Source organism: Chenopodium quinoa, unplaced genomic scaffold, assembly GCF_001683475.1.
Source record: "Chenopodium quinoa cultivar QQ74 unplaced genomic scaffold, ASM168347v1, whole genome shotgun sequence".
Taxonomy (NCBI): domain Eukaryota; kingdom Viridiplantae; phylum Streptophyta; class Magnoliopsida; order Caryophyllales; family Amaranthaceae; genus Chenopodium; species Chenopodium quinoa.
In genome coordinates this window covers 6598026-6619511 of record NW_018743850.1, presented here as the reverse complement: position 1 = coordinate 6619511, position 21486 = coordinate 6598026, and the positions used below count along the sequence as shown (strand labels likewise).

Here is a 21486-nt window from a genome sequence, read left to right as displayed (position 1 = left end):
AACTCTTCAATTAATATGTTGAATTTGACATATAATTGCTTATGAAAATGTTGAGCATATGCGTCATGAATTGGTATTGGGTATATGTGCAGCTGGACAATGGAATTCCCTCTCTTCGAGTTATGAACTGCAGCAAAGTGCACCAAACCCAATGACAAATTTCTCATCTGCTTCATTTCAGTCATCTCAAGGAGTAAATGCAGAGCCATACATTTGGAATACTCAAGAGCGTCATGATCTGATCATGAGCGAGGTCTGATTCTAATTATTGACAGTCAAATTTTTGTATATTGGTACCAAGGAATAATAAGAGTGGGAATAATAAAAAAAATAAATAAATAAAAAAATAAAAAAGATCTAAGCGAGTGGAGATGCATTTCAAGGAGCTTATGTTGTATTTTGTATGCAATGCACCATTGTAAGACCACTTGTGAAATTCATTTTCATACCCTTGTTTTACTGTCTTATCTTGTGCTCTTAAAAGTCATTAGGAGCTTTTTGTTAAATAAGATTTGATCCTGTCTTATTTTGTATATGCAATGCTCCACTATCAAAGGTTTCCTGAGTAATTCTATCCTGTTACATTCTTGTAATTGACATGCGCAGGTTGCGACGAATTCAAACTTTATATATCTTCATCAATCGATTGATCGCTTGCAATCTGAATTAATTGATTGCAAAAGTCACATTAGAACACAGGAGAGAGTATTAAATAATCTGCAGCAATCACAAGGACAAATGGATGACTGCAAAAGTTACATTAAAAGGCTGGAGGAAGAATTAAATAAATTGAAGCAAGCACAGGGACAAATTGCAAATGACATACAGTGTATTTCTGCAGGACAAGCATCAGAAAAGAATACATCAGGAAAGTCTATTCCTTCAGATGATAATTTGCCTTCTACTGGTGTAGTTAATTCTCATCAAGGAGGCAGTAGCACTTCTTCTAACATTATCCTCGCAAGAGCTTTTCAAGATGGTAAAAAAATAGGTGATTCGAGTAACAAGATGCTGGATGAATTGAATCCGCTGGTTCAAAGTGGGATTGGTCCTTGTTTGAGCTCGAGAAAGAAGATCAAAGCTGGTGAACAGCAAGGGACCGGTTAATATGGCTGCAAGGGAAGGGTCGTCTGCTATTGATATACACAGAAATGAGTTTACTACAGAATTAGGCATAATAATAGGTGAGAAGGAGAATGCTAATACTTCCATAGATGGCAACACTGGGGATTTTCCAGTTTTTGATCGAAGTTCAGGTGATGAAGATCTTGAGGCATTCTTTAGGTCCATTTTTTAATGTTCACTTCTTAGAACCTTAATCTCTTTTGACTGTGCAGCCTTTTTCTATTTTGTAGCTGAATTTTCTACTGTCTCCAGCGAAATTCATACTGTGGGGGTGTGAGAGAGGGATAGGAGAGTATAAGAAGTACAGGAATTTCCTAGCATGCACTTAACTGTGCAATTAAGCAGGTGTTATCCGAATTGGTATGTACAGATTACAGTGCCTTTTTGTATGTAATACGGGCAAATAGAAACAAGCATGAATGTAAATGACTATTTGATTGTTCATTTCCTGATTTTGTTTTGTAGTAATCAATTGTTTGTGCCTTTTCATAAATTCTGCCGTTCTTGATTCTCTCCTGAGTCTCCTCACATTCTAGGTGAGTAAAAGCCCAATTTATGCATTATTTGAATGACTATCATGTTGTTGGTCGTCAAAATTTTAGTGTCAAATACAAGTGCTTTAGTTCCATAATCCATACTATACCAATTCAGCAAACTACAACCTTGTGTTCAGATAAGCGAGAGTATATAAAGTAAAATCAGATCACGAGCAAATTAGACATAAAACTTGGAAGAACACAAGAACTTTGTAAACTTAAGCATTTGGTTTACTCTGGCATTGCTGTTAAGCATCTCTTCATGGATATGGCACTTGATCTATTGACAATAATTCTTGAACCACAATGCGATATTTACAAAGCTCTCGACTTCAGATTGAGGCCTGCAGCCAGATAACCAGAATTCAAAAGGAGGATAACATGAAAAAACATGTGTACAGAATATTAGAAACTCTGTGTACAAAGAAAATTTTATATTAGCCTATAATAAACGAGCATATTACCTGGATATTTCATGTACGTCATTAGGAAACATAATTACCTTAACCTCAATTCCTCTCTCCTTTAATGCACGCGCATACTAGCAGTGCACATCAAGTCAATTATTATACTTAAAATAGATAAATACACCAATTTTTACACTTAAAGGTTCTAGACACCATTCACTTTTAACAGGATTTGAATGGTTTCAGAGCATAGGATAAATTGGCTTTCATTTAGCCAGCAGAAATTAATACTTTGTCTAGTTAATGCTAAAAGTAATGATTGTTCACAATCAATGTTGATCTTTTAATGGTTTCAGTGCTCAAGAAATCTTGTTTATGTAGTCCATAGCGCATTAAGCTAGATTTATAGCACATTAAGTTAGATTTTGTGCACATAAGTTATACACATTGCTTTCACCTTAAAAAAAAAAAAAAAACAAAACAAAAAAACTGGAAAGTAGCATGTATATATGTGCAATAAGAATCTATATGATTGTGTAATTGGGAGGACAATAACTCACTTGCAATCCATCAGGAACAGGAACTCGAAGATCCTGAGCACCTAAAAGAAACAGTGTAGGTGCTTTGACCTGCAAAGTTTACAGACACATCTCGTTTATTCATGTCTTATTTAGGGATGGATTGAAGCTCACTATCAACTGACAGAGATAAGAATGTCAGAATAACAGAAATACTCATAGCATGGCACTTCAACAATAATTACAAGAACTACAGATGACAAGATCAGAAGCTGTGCCATGTATATACCTTATGGACATGCGAGATAGGGGACTTATCATACAATATATTCAGGTTGTCCTTAGATGGTGCTTCTGTAAAGTACGTTTTACCATCACTTCCATATGCGTTGACAAAGCACCAATCAGGAATATCAGTAGTTCCAACCATCAAAGCAAGGTTGCAAACAGGATTCCAGACTGCTGCTACAGAAAATTTTTCAGGGGCCTGCAGCACATAGATGTTCCTTCAGGCGGTTAGTGATTTCCTTCTTGTTTTCAGAAAACCGATGATAAAATTGGTCATGTCAATGCAACCAATGGGGACACCAAAGCTAGAACACAGTTAATCACTGTTCCCTTTCTTAAGAAGATTCCTAAACTTTCCCTCCACAAACAACTTTCATGTCTTAAATTTGTTAACTTTTCTGACAACATTTTTACCTCTATTCAAAAACTGAATTATTACTTACTTAAACAACAATAAAAAGTGAGTGATAGTTGATGGAGAAATTTCATGATAGAAGTTTGACAGTTTAATTTGAGGTAAGTTACAGAAGTATTTTTCTGTTAAAATAACGTTACAGATAGCATGAATGAAATAACAAGTTACATGAGTTAAAAGGCTTAGAGCTACCACCAAATGCCGAAATCAAACTAAGTATAAAATTAATACCATGTATAAATTAGAGCTCATATTAGCAACCTTTCAGAAATTAAGCAGTTGAATAGGAATATGATCTGTATCATGTATTGCTAAATTTAGATGCACAATTAGACAGAGTTATGAAACACTATATGGAAAGCTGAAGAAAGGGCCACTTGAAAGATACATGTGATTATTAATGAATGTCAATATGTCATGCAATCTCAAAAAAAATAAAACCTTATGTGTACCTGCCCAATAAGGTGGGCACTCAAAAAGCCACCATGGGAACCACCAAACACAGCAATTCTAGGTGGTTCAGCCAGTTTTAAGCCAACAACATGATCTATTGCCGTAAGCACATCATTGACGTCCTGCAGATAAAACTTTAGTTTTGATTTCTTTCACTTTGTTGGTATATGGTCACAATATCCATAAAGCGATAGAAAGTTGGTGCCGTGCAAATAAGGAATTGGAATTCAATAATGAAACAGGACCTGTGATCCAACATTCCCGGGAAGAGACTGCAGTGCTTCTTCACCAAATCCCAGAGAGCCTCTGTGATAGGATGCAGGAAGTGGCATAAAATAAATGTCAGTAATGCACAAGGCTCACTTGATGACCCAACAAAAGAAGTTAGCTACAAGCAATTGAACTGCTATTTGGACATTACTAGAAGAATGCCTGACCCGATATCTTGTACTCGTATAAAATCAAGGCATACTGGTTAAGAAGATAACAAATGTAACCACTATAATGAATAGAGGGGAAGGCTTCCAAGGAAATGATATACATAACTGTCAATATTCTCAATGCAAGTACTTCAGACAGGCTCAAGCTGGAGTTAAGGCTTTAATCATTTTTAGCTCTTACTCAGGGTTGGGGTTGTGAAAACATAAGTAGATGGTCGAATAAAAACATGTTTACCGATAATTAACTATTAATAGATTATATCCAGTTGATGCCAAAAATGCCAATGTCTTTGAGAACTTTGATGTTGCAACATCATGAGGACCTCCATGAAGAACTGTGATCAATGGATTACAAATGTCGTTCTTTGCAGTTGAGGAGACAAATATAGCTTCAAAAGGTTTACTCGCTCCTGTTAAAAAGATTCAACATGAAGAAACGAAAACAGATAAATCATGCACTGGAAGATAGATAGTCGAAGCAGCAGAGACAGATCACAATCTAGAATTTTGCATTTTCGAAAACTGAAGGAAAAATGCAGGCATTTGAACATGCATATTGCTAGCTAGTAATAAGATGGTAATTTGAAAACAACAATGTATCAATTCCAAGCATCAATGTTGACCTAACAGATAAACTCCAAGTGAAAATCATCCATGCAACTAAGCAGAAGACAGAATTTGAGATTACCTTCTGTACTGTTTTCTGAAATAGATCTTACTGGAATCTTCATTATACAAAATTGAAGGGATGAGAGGCAAGATGAAACCTGTAAAGGATTATACCACAAGATGTATCTAGAGTAATCTGTATCGAGTTATGGACTGTATGCATAAGAAAATCACTGTACTTGTAAGTATTAGTCAGATGAGAATGAGGATATAGACCTCCTTGGAACATCTGAAGAGGGGGCTCGGAACATCTTGCCAATTCCAAGGGGCATTTGGGACTTGCTCCTTAAGAAGACGACCATACTTGATTTGAGGAATATCTACAGGGCTGCTGCATACTTCAAAATGACTAACAAGATGAGTTGTCTTATTGTTAAGCAGTTACAGAGACTAGAAATAGATATCATTATACAAACCGGCAATGATATTATCCTCATCAAGCGAAAGAAACTCCCATGAGGAGCTTGAATCATGAGGAGTAATGCGTGACAAGTTCCCACTGCGGGATTAAAAAGATGCATTATTAGCTGAAATTTTTCATATTAAGAAGACTGAATGTTTAAGTGGAATCAGAAACCTCTCTACATCCACAGAAAGTATCACTTGAGTGCTCCTCCAGATCGAGGATAAAATCATAGTACGCTTATCAGAAAGCCATGGATTAATGAGGATGCTGGGAAAATATAGTCCAGGGAAGCAGCCATTCTCCGCAGACATTACAACAGGAACCTATGATAGTGAGACGAAACATTCGCGATGTTAATGTGGAACAGAGAATTATCACAACATAGATGACACCAATAACTCTCTAAAAAAGGTAACATATTAGATTATTAGACAGTATTGTTCGTAAATTACTCTGTCCGTGAATAACATAATTAGATTATTAGACAGTACACAATACTTTATCCAGAAGGATACTCCACGAAGTACCCATACTAAATTTTGCAAATCACAAAACAATGCGCACAAGGGAAGAGACGGAAGAAAAGAAAGAACTATTATGATGAAAATTCAGACTGTCATGAACAAACTTGATATTGAAGACAAAAAGAGCTTTTCGATGGAAACTCAAAGAGTGCCATGAACAAACTTGATATTGAGGACAAAACGACCTTACCACATCAACAATTTGTAGCGCATTTGGCTTCCCATCACTTTGCCAATCAGCTCTATGAAGTGAAAATATGGCATTGTGTGCTCCTGATTCCACAGCACTTTTGGCTGATAAGAACACAAGAAATCTCCCATCTGGGCTGTCAAAACAACAGAAATACATTCACTTGGCATCCATGTATAATACACACTACAAATAGTTTATATGTCTTTCACTAGCTTTGTTAATCTAAATCTGAATCATAGCATAAATCTAGACGATAAAACTGACATATATACACAGGACAGCTAGCATAAACCAGTGCTATGCTACACCTTAAAGCGCCTTTAACATTTCTAACAGATCCAGTGTGCACTATCCAAGCAAGCATCGGTGTGAAGAGTTATTGCTCAAGAATAAGCACACACTAGTAGTTAAAGCTAAGTCTGAGTCTTTGATACATGAACTAGAGCCAACATTCAACAATAAATCAAGACACAATTTAACTGGCAAGACATGAAATTTAATCATACCTAAAGCGTGGACAGAAGGCACTGCTAATTCCTTTTGTCAACACAACTGCATTGGAGTCATCATCTGCATTTGATCTGCTTAAACAGAAGAACAGAATAGATGTATGATAAAGAAGAAACCTATAGATACATATTCTCTACATTGATATAATGAAAATAGCAACTCACTTGAGATCAGATTTGATATCTTCTAATTTGTTGAAAGGACACGTTACAGCATATAAGGCACATGGTCTATTAGTACAGTATTTCATGCCAAGTTTTCTTGGTTCTGCGGACCACCCAACAACTACAAGATGTTGCTGTGAGGCAAACGTTGCTGGAACCCAAACAACCTGACCAACACTGAGTGCCTTATTGATTCCTTCAACAGCACGCACCTCTCCACTGCACAATAAATAAATAATCGAACTTTTATATCCTCCAAGAGCAGAAGTATTCAGCTTAATAATTAATTTCGATATCAAAGCCAAATCAAAAGGTGACTCAGTACCTGTTAATATCAATAACAAAAATTGCAGGGCACCTTTTTTTCACATATGTTTCTCCCCATCCCTCCTCCCAGTCCCCTTGGCCATCCCAGCTGTTACAACTCTTATTGGAGGTGCTCGTGCTTGTATATCCAAAATTATTGAAGGTGGGCTTTAAAGGGGTAGGCTCCTCAGCAACATATGCAATGAGTGTTTCATCGAAGTTCCAAGAAACACCCTCAAACCTGTCAGTTAAGAGAAATGAACAATGAGCATAGGAATAAGAAAAGACTTGTGTTCCACCACATAGCCCTACGTCTAAACTCATAATGCAGAAGTCAAATTACCATGCATCCGTAAATAACGATCCATGAACAGCCTGAGGTACAAGAAACTCCTTTTCCAGATCTGAAGGGCCCCAAATCTCAAATTTAGTAGGAGAGTCATCATCAGAATTTCGAACAATGAGAAGCTTTGAACCGGAAGGTGAAGGCAGTATTGTGGATGCCCCTGACACCTCAACAGGAAAGGGTGACCATTGAAAATCCACTGGACTAGTGCCACTCACATGAATAGTAGCAGACAAGATAAATTTTCTGTTACTATTAGCAAGAATATTGGGTTGGCTAGCAGAATATATTGCCTTAGAGTCATTTCCTGAGCAAATTTGCATTATGTGAGCAAAATAAACATAGATCAACATAAACAGAGCAAAATTAATGAAACCATCATATTTTTATTATGTCTTTATAATCGAAAAAGAATGCAAAGAGGATTAAAGTCATCTGATATACAATCAGTGGCATGCTGAAAGTCATATTACTACCTGATTTGCAAACCCAAGCCTTCTCTATTTTACTGATATTAACGAATTCCATCAGCAGTTTAGACAGACTAGCATATTCTTCCTTCATGGCCGAGTGAGTTTCCTCGTACATCTTCTGCTCCCTTCGACTTACAACAGCTACTAAACAATATGGAAAGTTCATGTAACAGAACTAACGATCAGTGATACCAAGACAGCATCAGAAGCGTAAATAATAATAAATAGATACAAGAATAAGATTTATTAGTAACTACCTTTTAAAACCGATCTAAGCTGATATGGCTAAGATAGAAAAGTCAAACTCGAGTAAGATAGCGCAACTTAAACTTTTTGGCCCTTGGGCTAACCATAATGCTTTGTGCAAACACCAGCTCTTAGTTCAGCACTTCAGCATAGCACAATATAGGAGTCTTTACAGTACTTAGTTAGAAAGAGAGTGAGAGAGAGTTGGCAGGGTGTTGAACCAGAACCACTCAAGAGTGATTATTAGATGAGAGTGGGAATATTAAGGGTCTACTCTTATGGTTATATTAACAAAGAGATGGGATCGGGATTGGAAATAAAATGATTGTTTTGCCATCAAAGATGAGACAAGAGTTGGTATATTTGTTTTTATGTTCCAGATCACATATTCCTGCTCTTTAATTCTCAAACTCCCATCACGAGTTAATAAAGACTTCAACTTAAACTAATAGAGTACTCAAACCACCATTAAGTGTAGCTATAATTGTTTTTTTTCCTTGTTTGGAATAGAGGGTCCATCATCATCCATGCGGAAGTACTCAGATAAGTGATAAGTGTAAATCTCAACCACAGATGTCCCAATTTTACTGATGTCATCTCCTGCCTATAAGAAGAGTTTATCAGACCATCATGACAAATGGTTTAAATGGCCACTTACTTTGAAATACGAACAATTTATGCCTTATAATGATATGCTTTCATTCAACTAGTTTAAAAATACAACAGATAATTGATTTACACACACAAGTGACGTGTATTATTACACCAGAGTTTTCTATAACATGTAGATCAAATACTGTTATACACTGAGATGAAAATACCATCTCTGCTGGAATAACAGGTACACGAATCCTATTATACATCAAGAATATCTGCCGTCAAAAATGCTCTAATTGTACATTAAACACAAAATAAGGAACATATATACAGACTTCTAAGTACCTATGTGCGCTGTGGCCTTTGAATGGCAAATTTAGATCACATGCTTACAGCCAGCTCTTGCAAACTCAAAGTCAAGAACTATGGCTGTACTTAACAGAAGGCCAGTGAATGAAGTAGCACCAGTGAAATTGAAGCTGCTTTTGCTTGAAAATATAATTCCAAATCAAGAATCTTCAGTCTTAACTGGAAGCCAGCTATTCCCAGAAGCAGGAGTTTCTTTTCTTGAACGTGAAACAAACCCAATAACATATCCGACAAAAGCACCAAGTAGCAAGACACTCCCTCCCTTTACAAACTGGGAGAAAATGGGTGATGCCATTCCACCTTCTAACACTGTGTCAGGAAACTCTGTTTTCTCACCACTAGCAGAACCACTACCACTAAAAACTTCTCCAGTTGCCAGAATCTCCACTGTATCATGCACTTCTCCATCATGATTTCCCACATAAGAAAGCGTCAGCTTCTTCTTTGTGGCAACAAGCCTAGTATAACCAAATTCACCCCCGCGATATATTGACCTCTTTGGCTGTGGAAATATCGGAAGGTCAGTGTGTTCTGGTCTTGGTTCCCAGATAGGCTGCCAGTCCTGCCCAGCCATTCCAATCACAACATGCACAGGATATCCACCTTGCTTCGGCCCAGACGAGTCAATTTCTCCACAGGTGAAATTGTTCAATGGACAAAATCTTTCATACCTATGGACATGACCCCACAAAGCAAGAGTTACATTGTTCTTCACAAGTAGAGGTTCCAGGTGCTGCTGCATTTTTTCTCTTAATGGGGTATCCCTAATCTCATTACTTGTTGTGTACATAGGTCGATGCCCTTGGACAACAACAAATGGTGTCTTCTTCCTATCGACATTTTCTAAATCATGCTCCAGGAACTTGTACTGAGCACTTCCCTGTAGGAAATTGGTCTCGGTTGAAAAATATACAAAGTGAACAGACCCCATATTAAATGAGTAATACAGATTCCGGGTGGCTGGTGCACGAGTCCCAGTTGAGAATGAAGAGTTTCCAGGCATTTTGAATCTGAGACTGTAGGGTACACCACATTCACCACCTCCATCCTTTGCATAAGCTGCCCATTCTGGTTTCCAGGGTTGTTGAGGCCAATCATATTCATGATTTCCAATGCAGACATGATAAGCCATCTTGGAGGCAACAGGCTCGATCTGGTTAAAGAAGTTGTCCCATATCCAAGCATATCCTCTTGCATAGCTAATATCTCCGATATGTGATACAAACGCAGGCTTGTTCCCAAGAGCTTCTATGTCACGGAGGATCCATTTCAAAGTGGATATGCTTTCATCTTGCGTGCGGATAAAGGTTCTATAGGGTGTCGCAGTTCCCATATCTCCAAACATAAAAGCTACAGTTTCATCAGAATCCTCATTTCTTGAGACAAAACTATAGGTAGGGCTCCAACCCCCTGAATCACTCCCGACCTTCGTTCATCAAAAAGAAACAAATTTAGTGACATTACTGACCTTATAACATAGAATAAATTGCATGAATCTCAAAGATAGCAGTCAAATCAAAGCCATGAAAGCTGAATGTAAAGATCAATTTATCTTAATACTGCAAGGTGCTCTTAAAAAGCTTCCATATGACATAAACACAAAAAACTTCACAACTTAGAATAGGGTCTAATCGATCCACCAGCTAACTTTGCCAATTGATCAGCAACTATTTTGCACAAGAAGTACATGTAAGGATTAAAGTGTTCAACTAACTTGCAATCAACCCACAATAGCAATGAACAAACAAGCATAACAATCAAGAACAACTTTGAAGGAATTAAAGCAAGTAAAAGGAAGACAATGTTACCGTGGGAAAACCCGAGAACCGGGAGAAAAAAACCCACCCTTGCACTATGGAGTAATATTGATGATGAATGAACTCAAGAATTACAAGCATGAATTGTATAGAATTCAAATGCTCCTCACAAACCCTCTCAAAACCTCTCTATGTGTTTAAATGTTTGTGAATACTCAACAAAGAGGCTTAGAAAAGGTATATATAGTCTAGGTAGAAAATACAATCCAACGGCTAAGATTAAAGCAAATCGCACAAGCCGAAAACGAAGCGACGAAATAGGGAGCAGGGAGGTTCGGCCGAACCTACCCAGAGTTCGGTCGAACCTAGGTTGGTTTGGTCGAACCTCCTTGGGTTTGGTCACTCCTCCTCTAGAAATGTAAACTGGTGCACCTACTGACTTAAAACCGGGTTCGACCGAACTTTTCACAAGTTTGGTCGAACCTTAACAATAAGGCAGCTTCTATACAATCTCCTTATGTCTCCATGTATTTATCTATCTCCACACTAATCCTAACAGTACACTTCTATGAATTTAAGTCGAAGTCTATATTAGTTTCCGAGATTGATCAATCTAACACACATGATTTTAACTCCAGCGTAGTAAGAAACAACTCCATATGGTTAAAATATTAGCTAAACTCTCCCAACAACTTACAAGCACACCAAACCAAATATCAAACTAGTAAATTTAGCAGCAAAACATGTAATTTAACTATATGTTCTTTTCGAGAGCACGATGCACATCATACTCAAGCGGTCGTGCACGATCAAATTAGCAACTAACAACCAATCATATCATCTTATATATCTAAACCAAGAAAACTAACATTAAAGCACTGAATTCAATAAAAATAAAACAAACATAAATATGAATTATTATACCTTATAATAATATCTCTTCCCTTTCTTCAAATTAGTCATAACCCCATTAAAAATAAACCCAGGATCTCTCCACCCAACACTCTGATTAGCAGGACCATCACACATATCCTCAACTTGATACCTCTCCGCCGCGGTCGCCGCCACTTGTCTGACCTCATCTTCCTCTTCACCATACTTCACAACCCGCTCCCCACCATCCCCCGCCACAAACACCACCCTCATCTCATCCTCCCTATCAGTAAACCCCAAATGGACCTGCTCCGGCCCATTAAGCCTCTCAAAGGACACTTCCTTGGATTGGGCCAGGAGGTGCTTGGTCCTTGGCAATGGGTTCCTGTCATGGTCCATTTTTGTGGAGTCCACTTCCGATTGGACCCATCGGAAGATCCGAAACTGATACGGGTGTCGGAGATTGATCAAAGGAAATGAGATTGACCCGAACCCGGATTTCCATGTTGATGAAGAATTGAGGAAGAAGTACCCGATGAAATGATGGTGGTGTGAATCGGGTGGGGAGTAGAGTCCGACCCAATCGAGCTCAGATGGGTCGGATATATCGGACCATTCAAGCTTGATTGTGTCGCCGGATTTGGAGAGAGAATCTGGGGTTACAGTGATTGTGGGTGTTGCGATTGAGAGAGAGAGGAGAGAGAAAATGAGGAGAATTTGGAGGTGGGTGATCATGGTGATGGGGTTTTGAATTGAATGATTCAGAGATGATGGTTGAGATTTGAATTGAATTGGCTAATTTTGGAATTTTTATTCAGATCTCATGAACGAATTTTGGGTTTGATTTGAGTTTAGGTAGGGTGGAAAGTGGAAAGTGGTGAGTCAATTGTCAAGAGTGTGATAGGTTGGTTAATCACCAATGAATCTTGTATATTCAGCAATGTGCTTGGCATATTCTTTTTCTAATCAAAATCTAAGTCCTAGGGGTATTGGGGGGAAATAAAAAGAAATTTCAAACTTTATCGGATATGCAACCTTCGCATTAGATATATTGATGGAACGGTGTTAAGCTCAATCAACGCTTGTGTACGGGATGTCTTATTGGCTAGATGATCAATTACGCTCAAACCACAATTAGAATCATAAATCTTACCGATTCTATTCCTCATTGGCTCATCTTCTTAGTCATGTGGACAAACACCTTAATCTATGTCGACATTCACCTTTATCCAATTGATAAGCATCGAGGGACACCTTTAAGTGACACGTACTTTCTTACATCCTACATTTTATGAATGCCCTACACCCTCACATCACATATACAAATTATTACTTCTTATAAGCATCTAAATTTTATTCTCTATCAAGCATAGTTGACTTTAACCATTGGAGCGAGTTTTAAAAAACAAAATAACCAAGAGTAATTGACATAGATGATTGTGCAAGGATCAAACCGGAATAAAGAGGCATATCGACCCCAAACACAAGCTCCCTAGCTAATTAATCATTCCGATAACTTTTTGATTGATTGCTCATTATTTTATGGATGATATGAATTTAAGTTACTTAGAAAATAAGTACGTGAAATACGAAAAAAAGGATAAAAAAAAATAGTGGTATCTTATCAGTTTATGATCTGATCTCTCGACCATCCCTGTTTATCTTATTGATAAACAAAATTTGTTTCTAGTGGAAAGTTTGTAAATATTTAGCTATGTAAATGTTGGTCAATGTTTAGCTTGCTAAAAACAGTAAAATAGAAGAAAAACAAAGGAGAGGCATATAAGTTGTGTCTCAATGGCATGAGACTTGGTTTCTTTCACGCAATAGCTTCTCCGTAAGACCACCAGTTTAACTCTCCAATAATTCCAGTGCTAAACGACATCAAATTGTTGGCCTGCCTTTCTTCTTCTTACCATTGTTGGCCTGCCTTTCTTCTTCTTCTTACCATTTATAGGTGTAAAACTGGATACTTTTTTGCATTAGAACTAATTAAAGGGAATATTTTTATTTTATTTTATTTTATTTACTACATATTTATTTATTTTTACATTAAAACACAAATTAAAACTATGAAGACGTAAATACAAAGTATTAGAAAAAGCAGTTAAACTAATTTGGAAATTATTACATAGTGATAATGAATTACATAGTGATAATGAATCAATTACCTTCCCTTATAAGTTTTTTTTTTTTTTTTTTTTTTTTTGAAAACACCTTCCCTTATAAGTTCAACATACCTTGAATTCGATAATTTTTTATATGAAGTACTTCCTCCGTTTTTTTTTTTTTTTTTTTTTATAGTTGCAACACTTTGACTTTTACACTATTCATGTGTTTCACTTTGACGGTTTATATTTTAGTAAAAATATAGTCATGTGAGATCTTGTTAGATTCGTTTCGACTTATACAATTTTAATATCAAATGTACATAATTTTTACATATTAGAAATTAAAGATATTAACAATTGAAAACATGCATCGGCAAGCGTGAAAAGAGAAGTGTTGCAGCTAATATAAAAAAATAAAAAAAATAAAAAAGGTGGAAGTATGATTTTATTTTAACCTTAATAAGTACCCCATGCATCAGCAATTCAGCACTCGTTAGAAAAACTAAAACATTAGTCTTTTTTAGTAACACAAGACCTATGCAAAAGAATAAGCATATAACTTACTAAAAATTAGTATGAAAAAGGGAATAATAGTGATGTATTCGACATTAACTTTTATTTAAATAAAATACACCTTTTGACTTTAAATCTAAATTGTAGAGTTTGACAAAAATCACGGAGTATAACATCTTTTAACTTTTAAATGGCCTAATAGTTTTTTCATAAAATTAACAAAACTAAGTTTATAATGTATGATGAGCCTAGTTACCTACGGACTTTAATTTAGTTATTTAAATACTACATAATTAATTTTAAATTACAATTAACGTAGTTTATTATTATTATTATTATATTGCTATTGCAACAATTAGTTTGTGTCAAACTTGTATATATCAAACATCCGCTCTCAAATCTAAGAACAGTAAACTAGTTTAAAACTAATATCTACTCTCAAATTTAAGAGCAACTCGTTGACAACTAGTAACTATTATCACATCATAACTACACCCATAGTTATTGTATACTTCTACAATTAGCTTTGTCAAACAAACAAGACCTAAAAAAAACACCATAAGGGTTGAGGTACGGTTAGTCGATCATCAGGGTCCTTCTCCTTACCTTAAAAAATTTTTTTTTAAAAAGGAACAAGACCTAAAGTTATCTTTCATTATGATTATGATTATTAACTTAGTTGGCAACACTAACATATATTTAAAAGATAAAAGATAAAAAACAAGAATACATTAATCTTGTTAGGAAAAATAATAAAATTAATTAAAAAGACAAAAGGAAACAAATTAAATAATTTTAGGGTTTCCCCACTTTTGTTTAAGCTAATTAATCAATATATGATAGGATTATTGAACACCGAGTAAACAAAATCATCGTACAGCTATAAAAACAAGAAAGACAGAAAAATACCAAAGTCAAAATACCACTTTATATTCAAAAACCGTGACAATTCAACGAACAACAAACAACAACAAACTACAAACTCCCTTATTTTTTCTCTCTCTAAAATCTTCCTTACTTTCTCTCTCTACCTCCTTCTTCTTCAACAAACAATGATGATGACGAACAAGATCTTCCTCCTCTTCACAACCACCATAATCTTGATCTTCAACTTCCCTTGTTCATATTCTCTCTCCTCAAATTCAAACACTCTATTTCTTGAACCCTCTTCAAGACTATCATCATCTTCGCCTTCGCCGCCTCCGCCGCCGTTTCGACATCGTTACTGTGAATCTTTCCCGTCTAAATACCCACCTGCAATATGTAACACTCAGTTCCGGCAGTACCTTATGTTCCCTCCTCCTCCACCACCATTGTTGTCGTCGTCGTCGAATCATGTGTCATCCTCCGAGATCGACCCACGTTTCGGTGTCGAAAAACGGCTTGTTCCTAGTGGTCCTAACCCTCTTCACAACTGATCCACCAAGTAAAAACGACGTTGTTTTGATCTTTTCTTAATTTTTTCATATTTTTTAGGTAATATTTTGTGTTAAGTTGAGTTCTTGATTTAATGCGTACGTAGGATTAGGGCGGTATGTCACGTACTTAATTTACGTACTGCCAAAGAAAAAAAAAAATTATACTACGTAATAAAAGTTCGTGTTTTTGTTTTATATAGTTTTTTTTTTTTATAATTTTTTTTTATCATCTACCCTATATGCCCTAGCATACATCCGGCCGGGTTCGGAATTAGGATCGATCCTCTCGAGTTCTTTTCTATCCGGTCGAGTTTCTTGAACCCGTGCGCGTTCGTAGATTAAATCAATATGGTACGGGTGGAGTACATGATGTGGACGCTATTTCCAAGCTTGTTTCTGTAAATTCAAAGTTGAGCAAGGGAAACAATAATGGAAATGGTACGAGTTATTTTTTAAAAAATTTTGATTTTTAAGTATTTTGTTATTAATTTTAGTTAATTTTTAAAAATTGGTGTAATTGAGAAGATCAGAAGATTCTCATGGGGTTCCATAAATTTAGGAGGGTGGAAGTAGTAAATGTACAAGTTAGTAGAAGAAGGTAGTGGCGATGAGAGAGTTAGGATCTTGTGATTAAAAGGACAATTTTGTCTTTTTATTTTATTTTCTATTTTTTATTTTTGATTTTTAGTTTATGATCTTCATGAGGAGCTCATTGTGGCATTTAATATTATCATGTAAAGTTCCTTTTTTTTGGGTCCATATATCCAGTGTACTAATGATATTATTAATGATGATGCAACTTCAATTCTTACTTTAATTCGTATACTCCTATGTTTTCTCTGTTTCTAAATTATTAAGTTTAGTTTACTTAATTAGCTCGATGTACTTATGTTAATTGCGTTACAATAATGGCATAGCTTAAAAATACTAGGTTTGTCAAATGCCTAGCTTGTACGAAGTACATCCTTATTAGCTTCATCGATCTATAATCAGTTGAAGCATTGTTCATGTTAACTACGTATACATTGGATTAAATTATTATGACTAATAATAATAAATTAAATTACGGGGTATTAGACAATATACAATGAAGTACATTATTATGACTAATAATAAATTAAGGTCTAGTAGAACAATAATGGAAAATGTTGGGTCTGTGTTTGTGTGGCCAATAAGTAATTTAAGGAGTACATGTATGTACACCACTAAAGAGAGTGTATTGAGTGAATTCAAGAAAAACTTGTGCAAATGCCATAAATAGTTTTGTGATTAATGACTTAGTTTGCCAATCTATATTTTCCTTCTAGTGCGTTCATAATCACGGAAAGGTATTTTCCCTTTTTAGTAGAATTAGCAACGATCGAATTATATTTAGTCCTTTTAAATGACAAATATGTTGAAAATTATTCATATATACTCAGTATTATTCATCTATCCCTGCCATATTATCTTTTAGATTTCCCCCCCCCCCCCTAGAAATAGCTAAACAAATTTATATAACGGTTGTTTTTGCGTGAAATTTATGTCACCTAATTTGACGTATTATTTGTGTTAATTAAGTTCCAAAATTTCAACACAAACCTCTTCTATCTGGCCGGTTTATTCAATTAGCAATTGTGATGTGGGTTAACTTTTAATTTAGTGACACTAGTTAGTGTAATCATCCTGATGAAACAGTGAAATTAAATTAGAATGCAGTGGTCATTTTCTGAAGTATAATTTGGCTTCATGATCTCAAACATACTTTAGTGGCTAATTCAATATTCCACTAGTATGCCGACTAATAAGTCATTAGATTTTGTTCACCATAGTTCTTAACATAATAGGAACTCGAAGTGCAAATTCGTACATACGAGTATAATTTTGGTTTGCTAATTGTTGTGTGTTGTGTGTTGTGTGTGTATGAGCATTATACCAATGTTAGTTGCCCAGTGTTATACACTTGTGGATGTCATTTAGTTTAATTGGTTGAAATATTGGACGTGATATATATCTAAGGCTTGAGGTTAAATTTCGTTTATATCATTTTTCTATCCACTAACAATAGTAATTGCACAAGATGATGTACGACATATACCTGTCATTTAATCTAGTTTTGCCATGACAGTAGTAGACATCCACATTCAACTTTGTAGTACTTTCACTGTGAGAAATCAAACGACTTAAATCAAGCATGAAAGTTGTGATATATGAAGTACTACACTTTAAAAATGGGCCATATTTTCACATCCTTGCAATCGCATGTCAGTTTCCATTTTTATTTGTTGCATGAACTCCTACAATACCTACCTTTTCTAAATCTATGAGCAACAAATAACAAGATGTAATTGTAAATGCAAATGCCAAGGCCAAGGGTGATAATCTTCTTGTCGTTAATATTTTGCAAGGTAAGGTCCAGTGCCATTGGATGATAATATGATATTAAGGAACTTCTTGCCATATATCTATCGCAAAGCTAATGGTGTAAAATATTATGTTGCATCTTTGGGTCATTTTAGACATGCTCTTCAAAATATTGGCACACGATAAGTGTATAACTAAAGTAAACCAAAATTATTGGCACACGATAAGTGTAGTAAAATCAAATCCGTTATTAATTAAGGAGATATACGACACCTACGAATGAATACTAAATTAACAAACACATACTCGTAGAAAATTGATCAAAAAAATGTGCTTAAACTAATGGTTGAGGTCCGAAAATGTTTTATACTCTATCACGCCCCCTCACATGAGAGCCCTTTGGGCTTGAAATGTGGATTCAGCATGGGCCCTCCGCATACCCTGCACGAAATATTTCACTTGAAAGTGGGGGGTGGATGAGATTTGAATCCGTGACCTTTATGTCACGCTGGCTCCGATACCATGTTAAAGGACCAATTCAACCAAAAGCTTAAATTAAGCTGATGGTTGAGGCCCAAAAATATGTTTTATACTCTATAAAAAAACTACAAGGTTTACAACACTAGAAAATTTATCCTTTTGCATTGTGGTATAACTCTTGTGATTCATAATTATATTTTTGAATGCATTGTGGTACAATTCTCGAACATATCAATGAAATATGCTTTCTTTTAGTAGGCCTAACAATTAAACCCAAAAATAAAATAAAAAATCTTGGCGCAACACGAAAACAAAATTTCTAATTTTTTTACTCAAAAAATTGGTTTTTAGCACCAATTCTTTTAAAAGTTTTAATTTATCACCACAATAAAAAACTAAAAATTGGTTTTCACCCCATCTAATGGAATCCATCCATAAATCCGTTAGTAGGGCCTACTATGTACACGTGTCACTAAGCTATTGGGTAAAAAGAGAGAGAGAGAAAAAAAAAAAAAAAAAAAAAAAAAAAAACTAAACACTAACCCAACCACCACCCCCACCATTAGCACCCTTACCCCCCACCGTCGGCAACCCCTGCCCCATCCCACCCCCACCGTCGGCTTCCCCTTGCCTGACCGCCAGCACCCCCTAAACACCCCTCCCTTTCCCCTGAAAAATTATCGAGATTTAACACACTTGGGAACATCTAGAAATTGTGTAACCTAATAAGTCAATAACCGACTTTTACGAGAAAATCCAAGTTTATTTACGTAGTTGAAAACATTAAAAAAAAATTGGCCCTTAATTTACAATTATTGTTTATCAAAAGAGATAATTGAGACTTCCTCGAGTTTTAGTACTAGAGGTGGGCATGGGTCGTGCCTCGCCGTGCCTAGTGGTGGCTCGTGTCGGGTCGTGTTGTGCTTGCTTCTTGGCGGGCCGTGCCGTGTCGGGCCACCATTTGGCACACCCCAGCCCACGGCACGGCCCACGTGCCTGGCGTGCCGTGCTAGGCCTGGCAGCGGACCGCCCACTTTTTTTTTTCTTTTTTTAAATCGATATATTTAAATATTTTATTAATTTATGTTTTTTTATTATTATATTATTATTGTTCTTTATATTTTTCTTATTTTTATTATGTTAGTTCTTTTACTTATTTATTATTATTTATGTTATTTTTATTATTAATATATTATAATTAATTATATTTTTTTATTTATACATCTTTATTATTATTTAGCAAAAAACAACAATGCATATAATTAAAAAAAATTGACTAGTGCGATAACACAAGAATTGATGAATAACTTATTTTCTTATACGCCGGTATGATAAATCGATAATAAAATAATTGATAATGATAAAAATCGTACAATAATTGATGAATAACTTAACTTTATTGCTTATTTTATTATACGGGGTTCGATAATACAAATAATATCTATAATTAATAGTATGTAATCTAATTATTCTTCTTGTTCGTCTTCATCTTCTTCTTTTTGTTCAAGTTCATCGGCCAATTGAATTGATTGGGAACTGGTAGAACCCGACGTTCCTTCATCATCGTCGTTTTGTGCATAAGTACGATCTTGGGAGCGAGTTTCGGCATCCAACCAATCCTTGAAACAAACACACATTTCAAGTGTTTCGGGTTTTAGACTTGTTCTTCTATTGTCTAAAACCCTTCCTGACGCACTAAAAGCTCTTTCGTAGGCAACGGAGGAGACTTGGATAGCAAAAATATCACGAGCCATTGCCGCCAAAATTGGATGTTTCATGCTTTGTGATTTCCACCAATCAAGGATGTCGAGGCCGTACTTCTCTTCGTCGTCCATGACTTTCATGAATTAGTAACTTAAGTACATTTGCAACTCCGAAACATCGCTTTGTGTTCTCCTAGATGATGATTTACTGCCTGAAAACTTAGACATCATGTTAGCAGCTTGTGCAAATAAACCTTTGGCCCTTTTACTTACATTTTTGGATGATTGAGAAGAAGCAAATCGAGACACGGTTCCATATTTAAATTCATAAACTCTATATAAGGAAAAAAATTGATAGGTCACATTAGTTTTATAAGATTCAACATCATCTTCAAATTTCATGCATTGAAAATAAATATCAATTAATAAAAATGTGCCATTATACTTTTGCCTTAGATCTAATATAGAAGCAAAAGTATAAATCATAGGAAGAGTAGTGTAATATTTTCGCCATTTTTCCTCCATTGATGGAAGATATCCATCATAATCGTGTTGTAATTGGTGTTCATCAAAAAGTTGTGCAAGTAAACCTGCATTGCTAAGAAAAGAATGAGCACAAGGATCATAAATAGAAGAAAAACAATGTATCATACTATATAATAATTGTAAAAACTGCATATATATTTTTCATTGTTAGACCAATCATCATCTAATAAAGCAAATTGTGGAAATTTTTTATTATAAAAAATTGTTAATGGACCTGTACTCGATTGCCATACTCAACATTTCATAGATGGAGTTCCACCTAGTTGCACAATCCGTTTTGATTTTAATACCCTTTATCCTTTGTTGCCTGCAAAAAGTTTTTGATTCCTGAAATCTCATGTTAGAGTTGTTAATAGACATAATAGTATTTCTAATTTTGTGATAAAATGGACCAATTGCTTGGGTTCCATCCTTCACACACAAGTTTAGAACATGAAAAATGCATCAAATATTACATCGGTCAATTGTGCTTTAACTAAATTTGCACTAAATGTCATAGAAGTTGCATTATCAAAAGTCATAGACATGATTTTGGACCTAAGATTATATGCATCAATAGCTTGCATTAAATGATGAGAAATATTAAGACCGGTGTGGGGGTATTCAAGCAATTTAAATGGATAATGTGTTTTTGTAATAACCAATCAATATCCAACCAATGACAAGTCACACACAAATAGTGATATCCGTAACCACTATCCCATGCATCAGCAGTCAAAGAAACTCTACGAGTAAGATTACTCAATTCATCATATAA

General features: G+C 35.5%; 3 protein-coding genes across 5 annotated transcripts; 1 reads left to right on the top strand and 2 right to left on the bottom strand.

Annotated features, from left to right (window-relative positions):
- Window positions 1–1662: 1662 nt before the first annotated feature.
- Window positions 1663–8441, bottom strand: LOC110686144 (acylamino-acid-releasing enzyme 1-like). Of its 3 annotated transcripts, none has more exons than XM_021862728.1 (18): window positions 8031–8441; window positions 7777–7917; window positions 7298–7607; window positions 6974–7195; window positions 6649–6867; window positions 6481–6555; window positions 5972–6107; window positions 5429–5580; window positions 5268–5350; window positions 5068–5189; window positions 4871–4949; window positions 4418–4592; window positions 3988–4048; window positions 3742–3864; window positions 2876–3073; window positions 2629–2697; window positions 2126–2202; window positions 1663–2005 (listed from the first exon to the last, which is right to left on the bottom strand). In XM_021862728.1, exons 2-18 carry the CDS (start codon window positions 7886–7888, stop codon window positions 1942–1944), a joined length of 2277 nt encoding a protein of 758 aa, XP_021718420.1. In that variant the 5' UTR covers window positions 7889–7917; window positions 8031–8441; the 3' UTR covers window positions 1663–1941. The 3 variants fall into 3 exon arrangements, with proteins under 3 accessions (XP_021718420.1, XP_021718421.1, XP_021718422.1); XM_021862729.1 differs by having other exon boundaries at window positions 7777–7914; XM_021862730.1 differs by lacking the exon at window positions 2126–2202.
- Window positions 8442–8697: 256 nt separating this feature from the next.
- On the bottom strand, window positions 8698–12583 carry LOC110686143 (probable inactive purple acid phosphatase 2). The gene is made up of 2 exons (XM_021862727.1): window positions 11667–12583; window positions 8698–10411 (listed from the first exon to the last, which is right to left on the bottom strand). Exons 1-2 carry the CDS (start codon window positions 12348–12350, stop codon window positions 9125–9127), a joined length of 1971 nt encoding a protein of 656 aa, XP_021718419.1. The 5' UTR covers window positions 12351–12583; the 3' UTR covers window positions 8698–9124.
- A 2714-nt stretch (window positions 12584–15297) lies between these two features.
- LOC110685721 (formin-like protein 18) lies at window positions 15298–15657 on the top strand. The gene has a single exon (XM_021862245.1). It carries the CDS (start codon window positions 15298–15300, stop codon window positions 15655–15657), a length of 360 nt encoding a protein of 119 aa, XP_021717937.1.
- Window positions 15658–21486: the final 5829 nt, after the last annotated feature.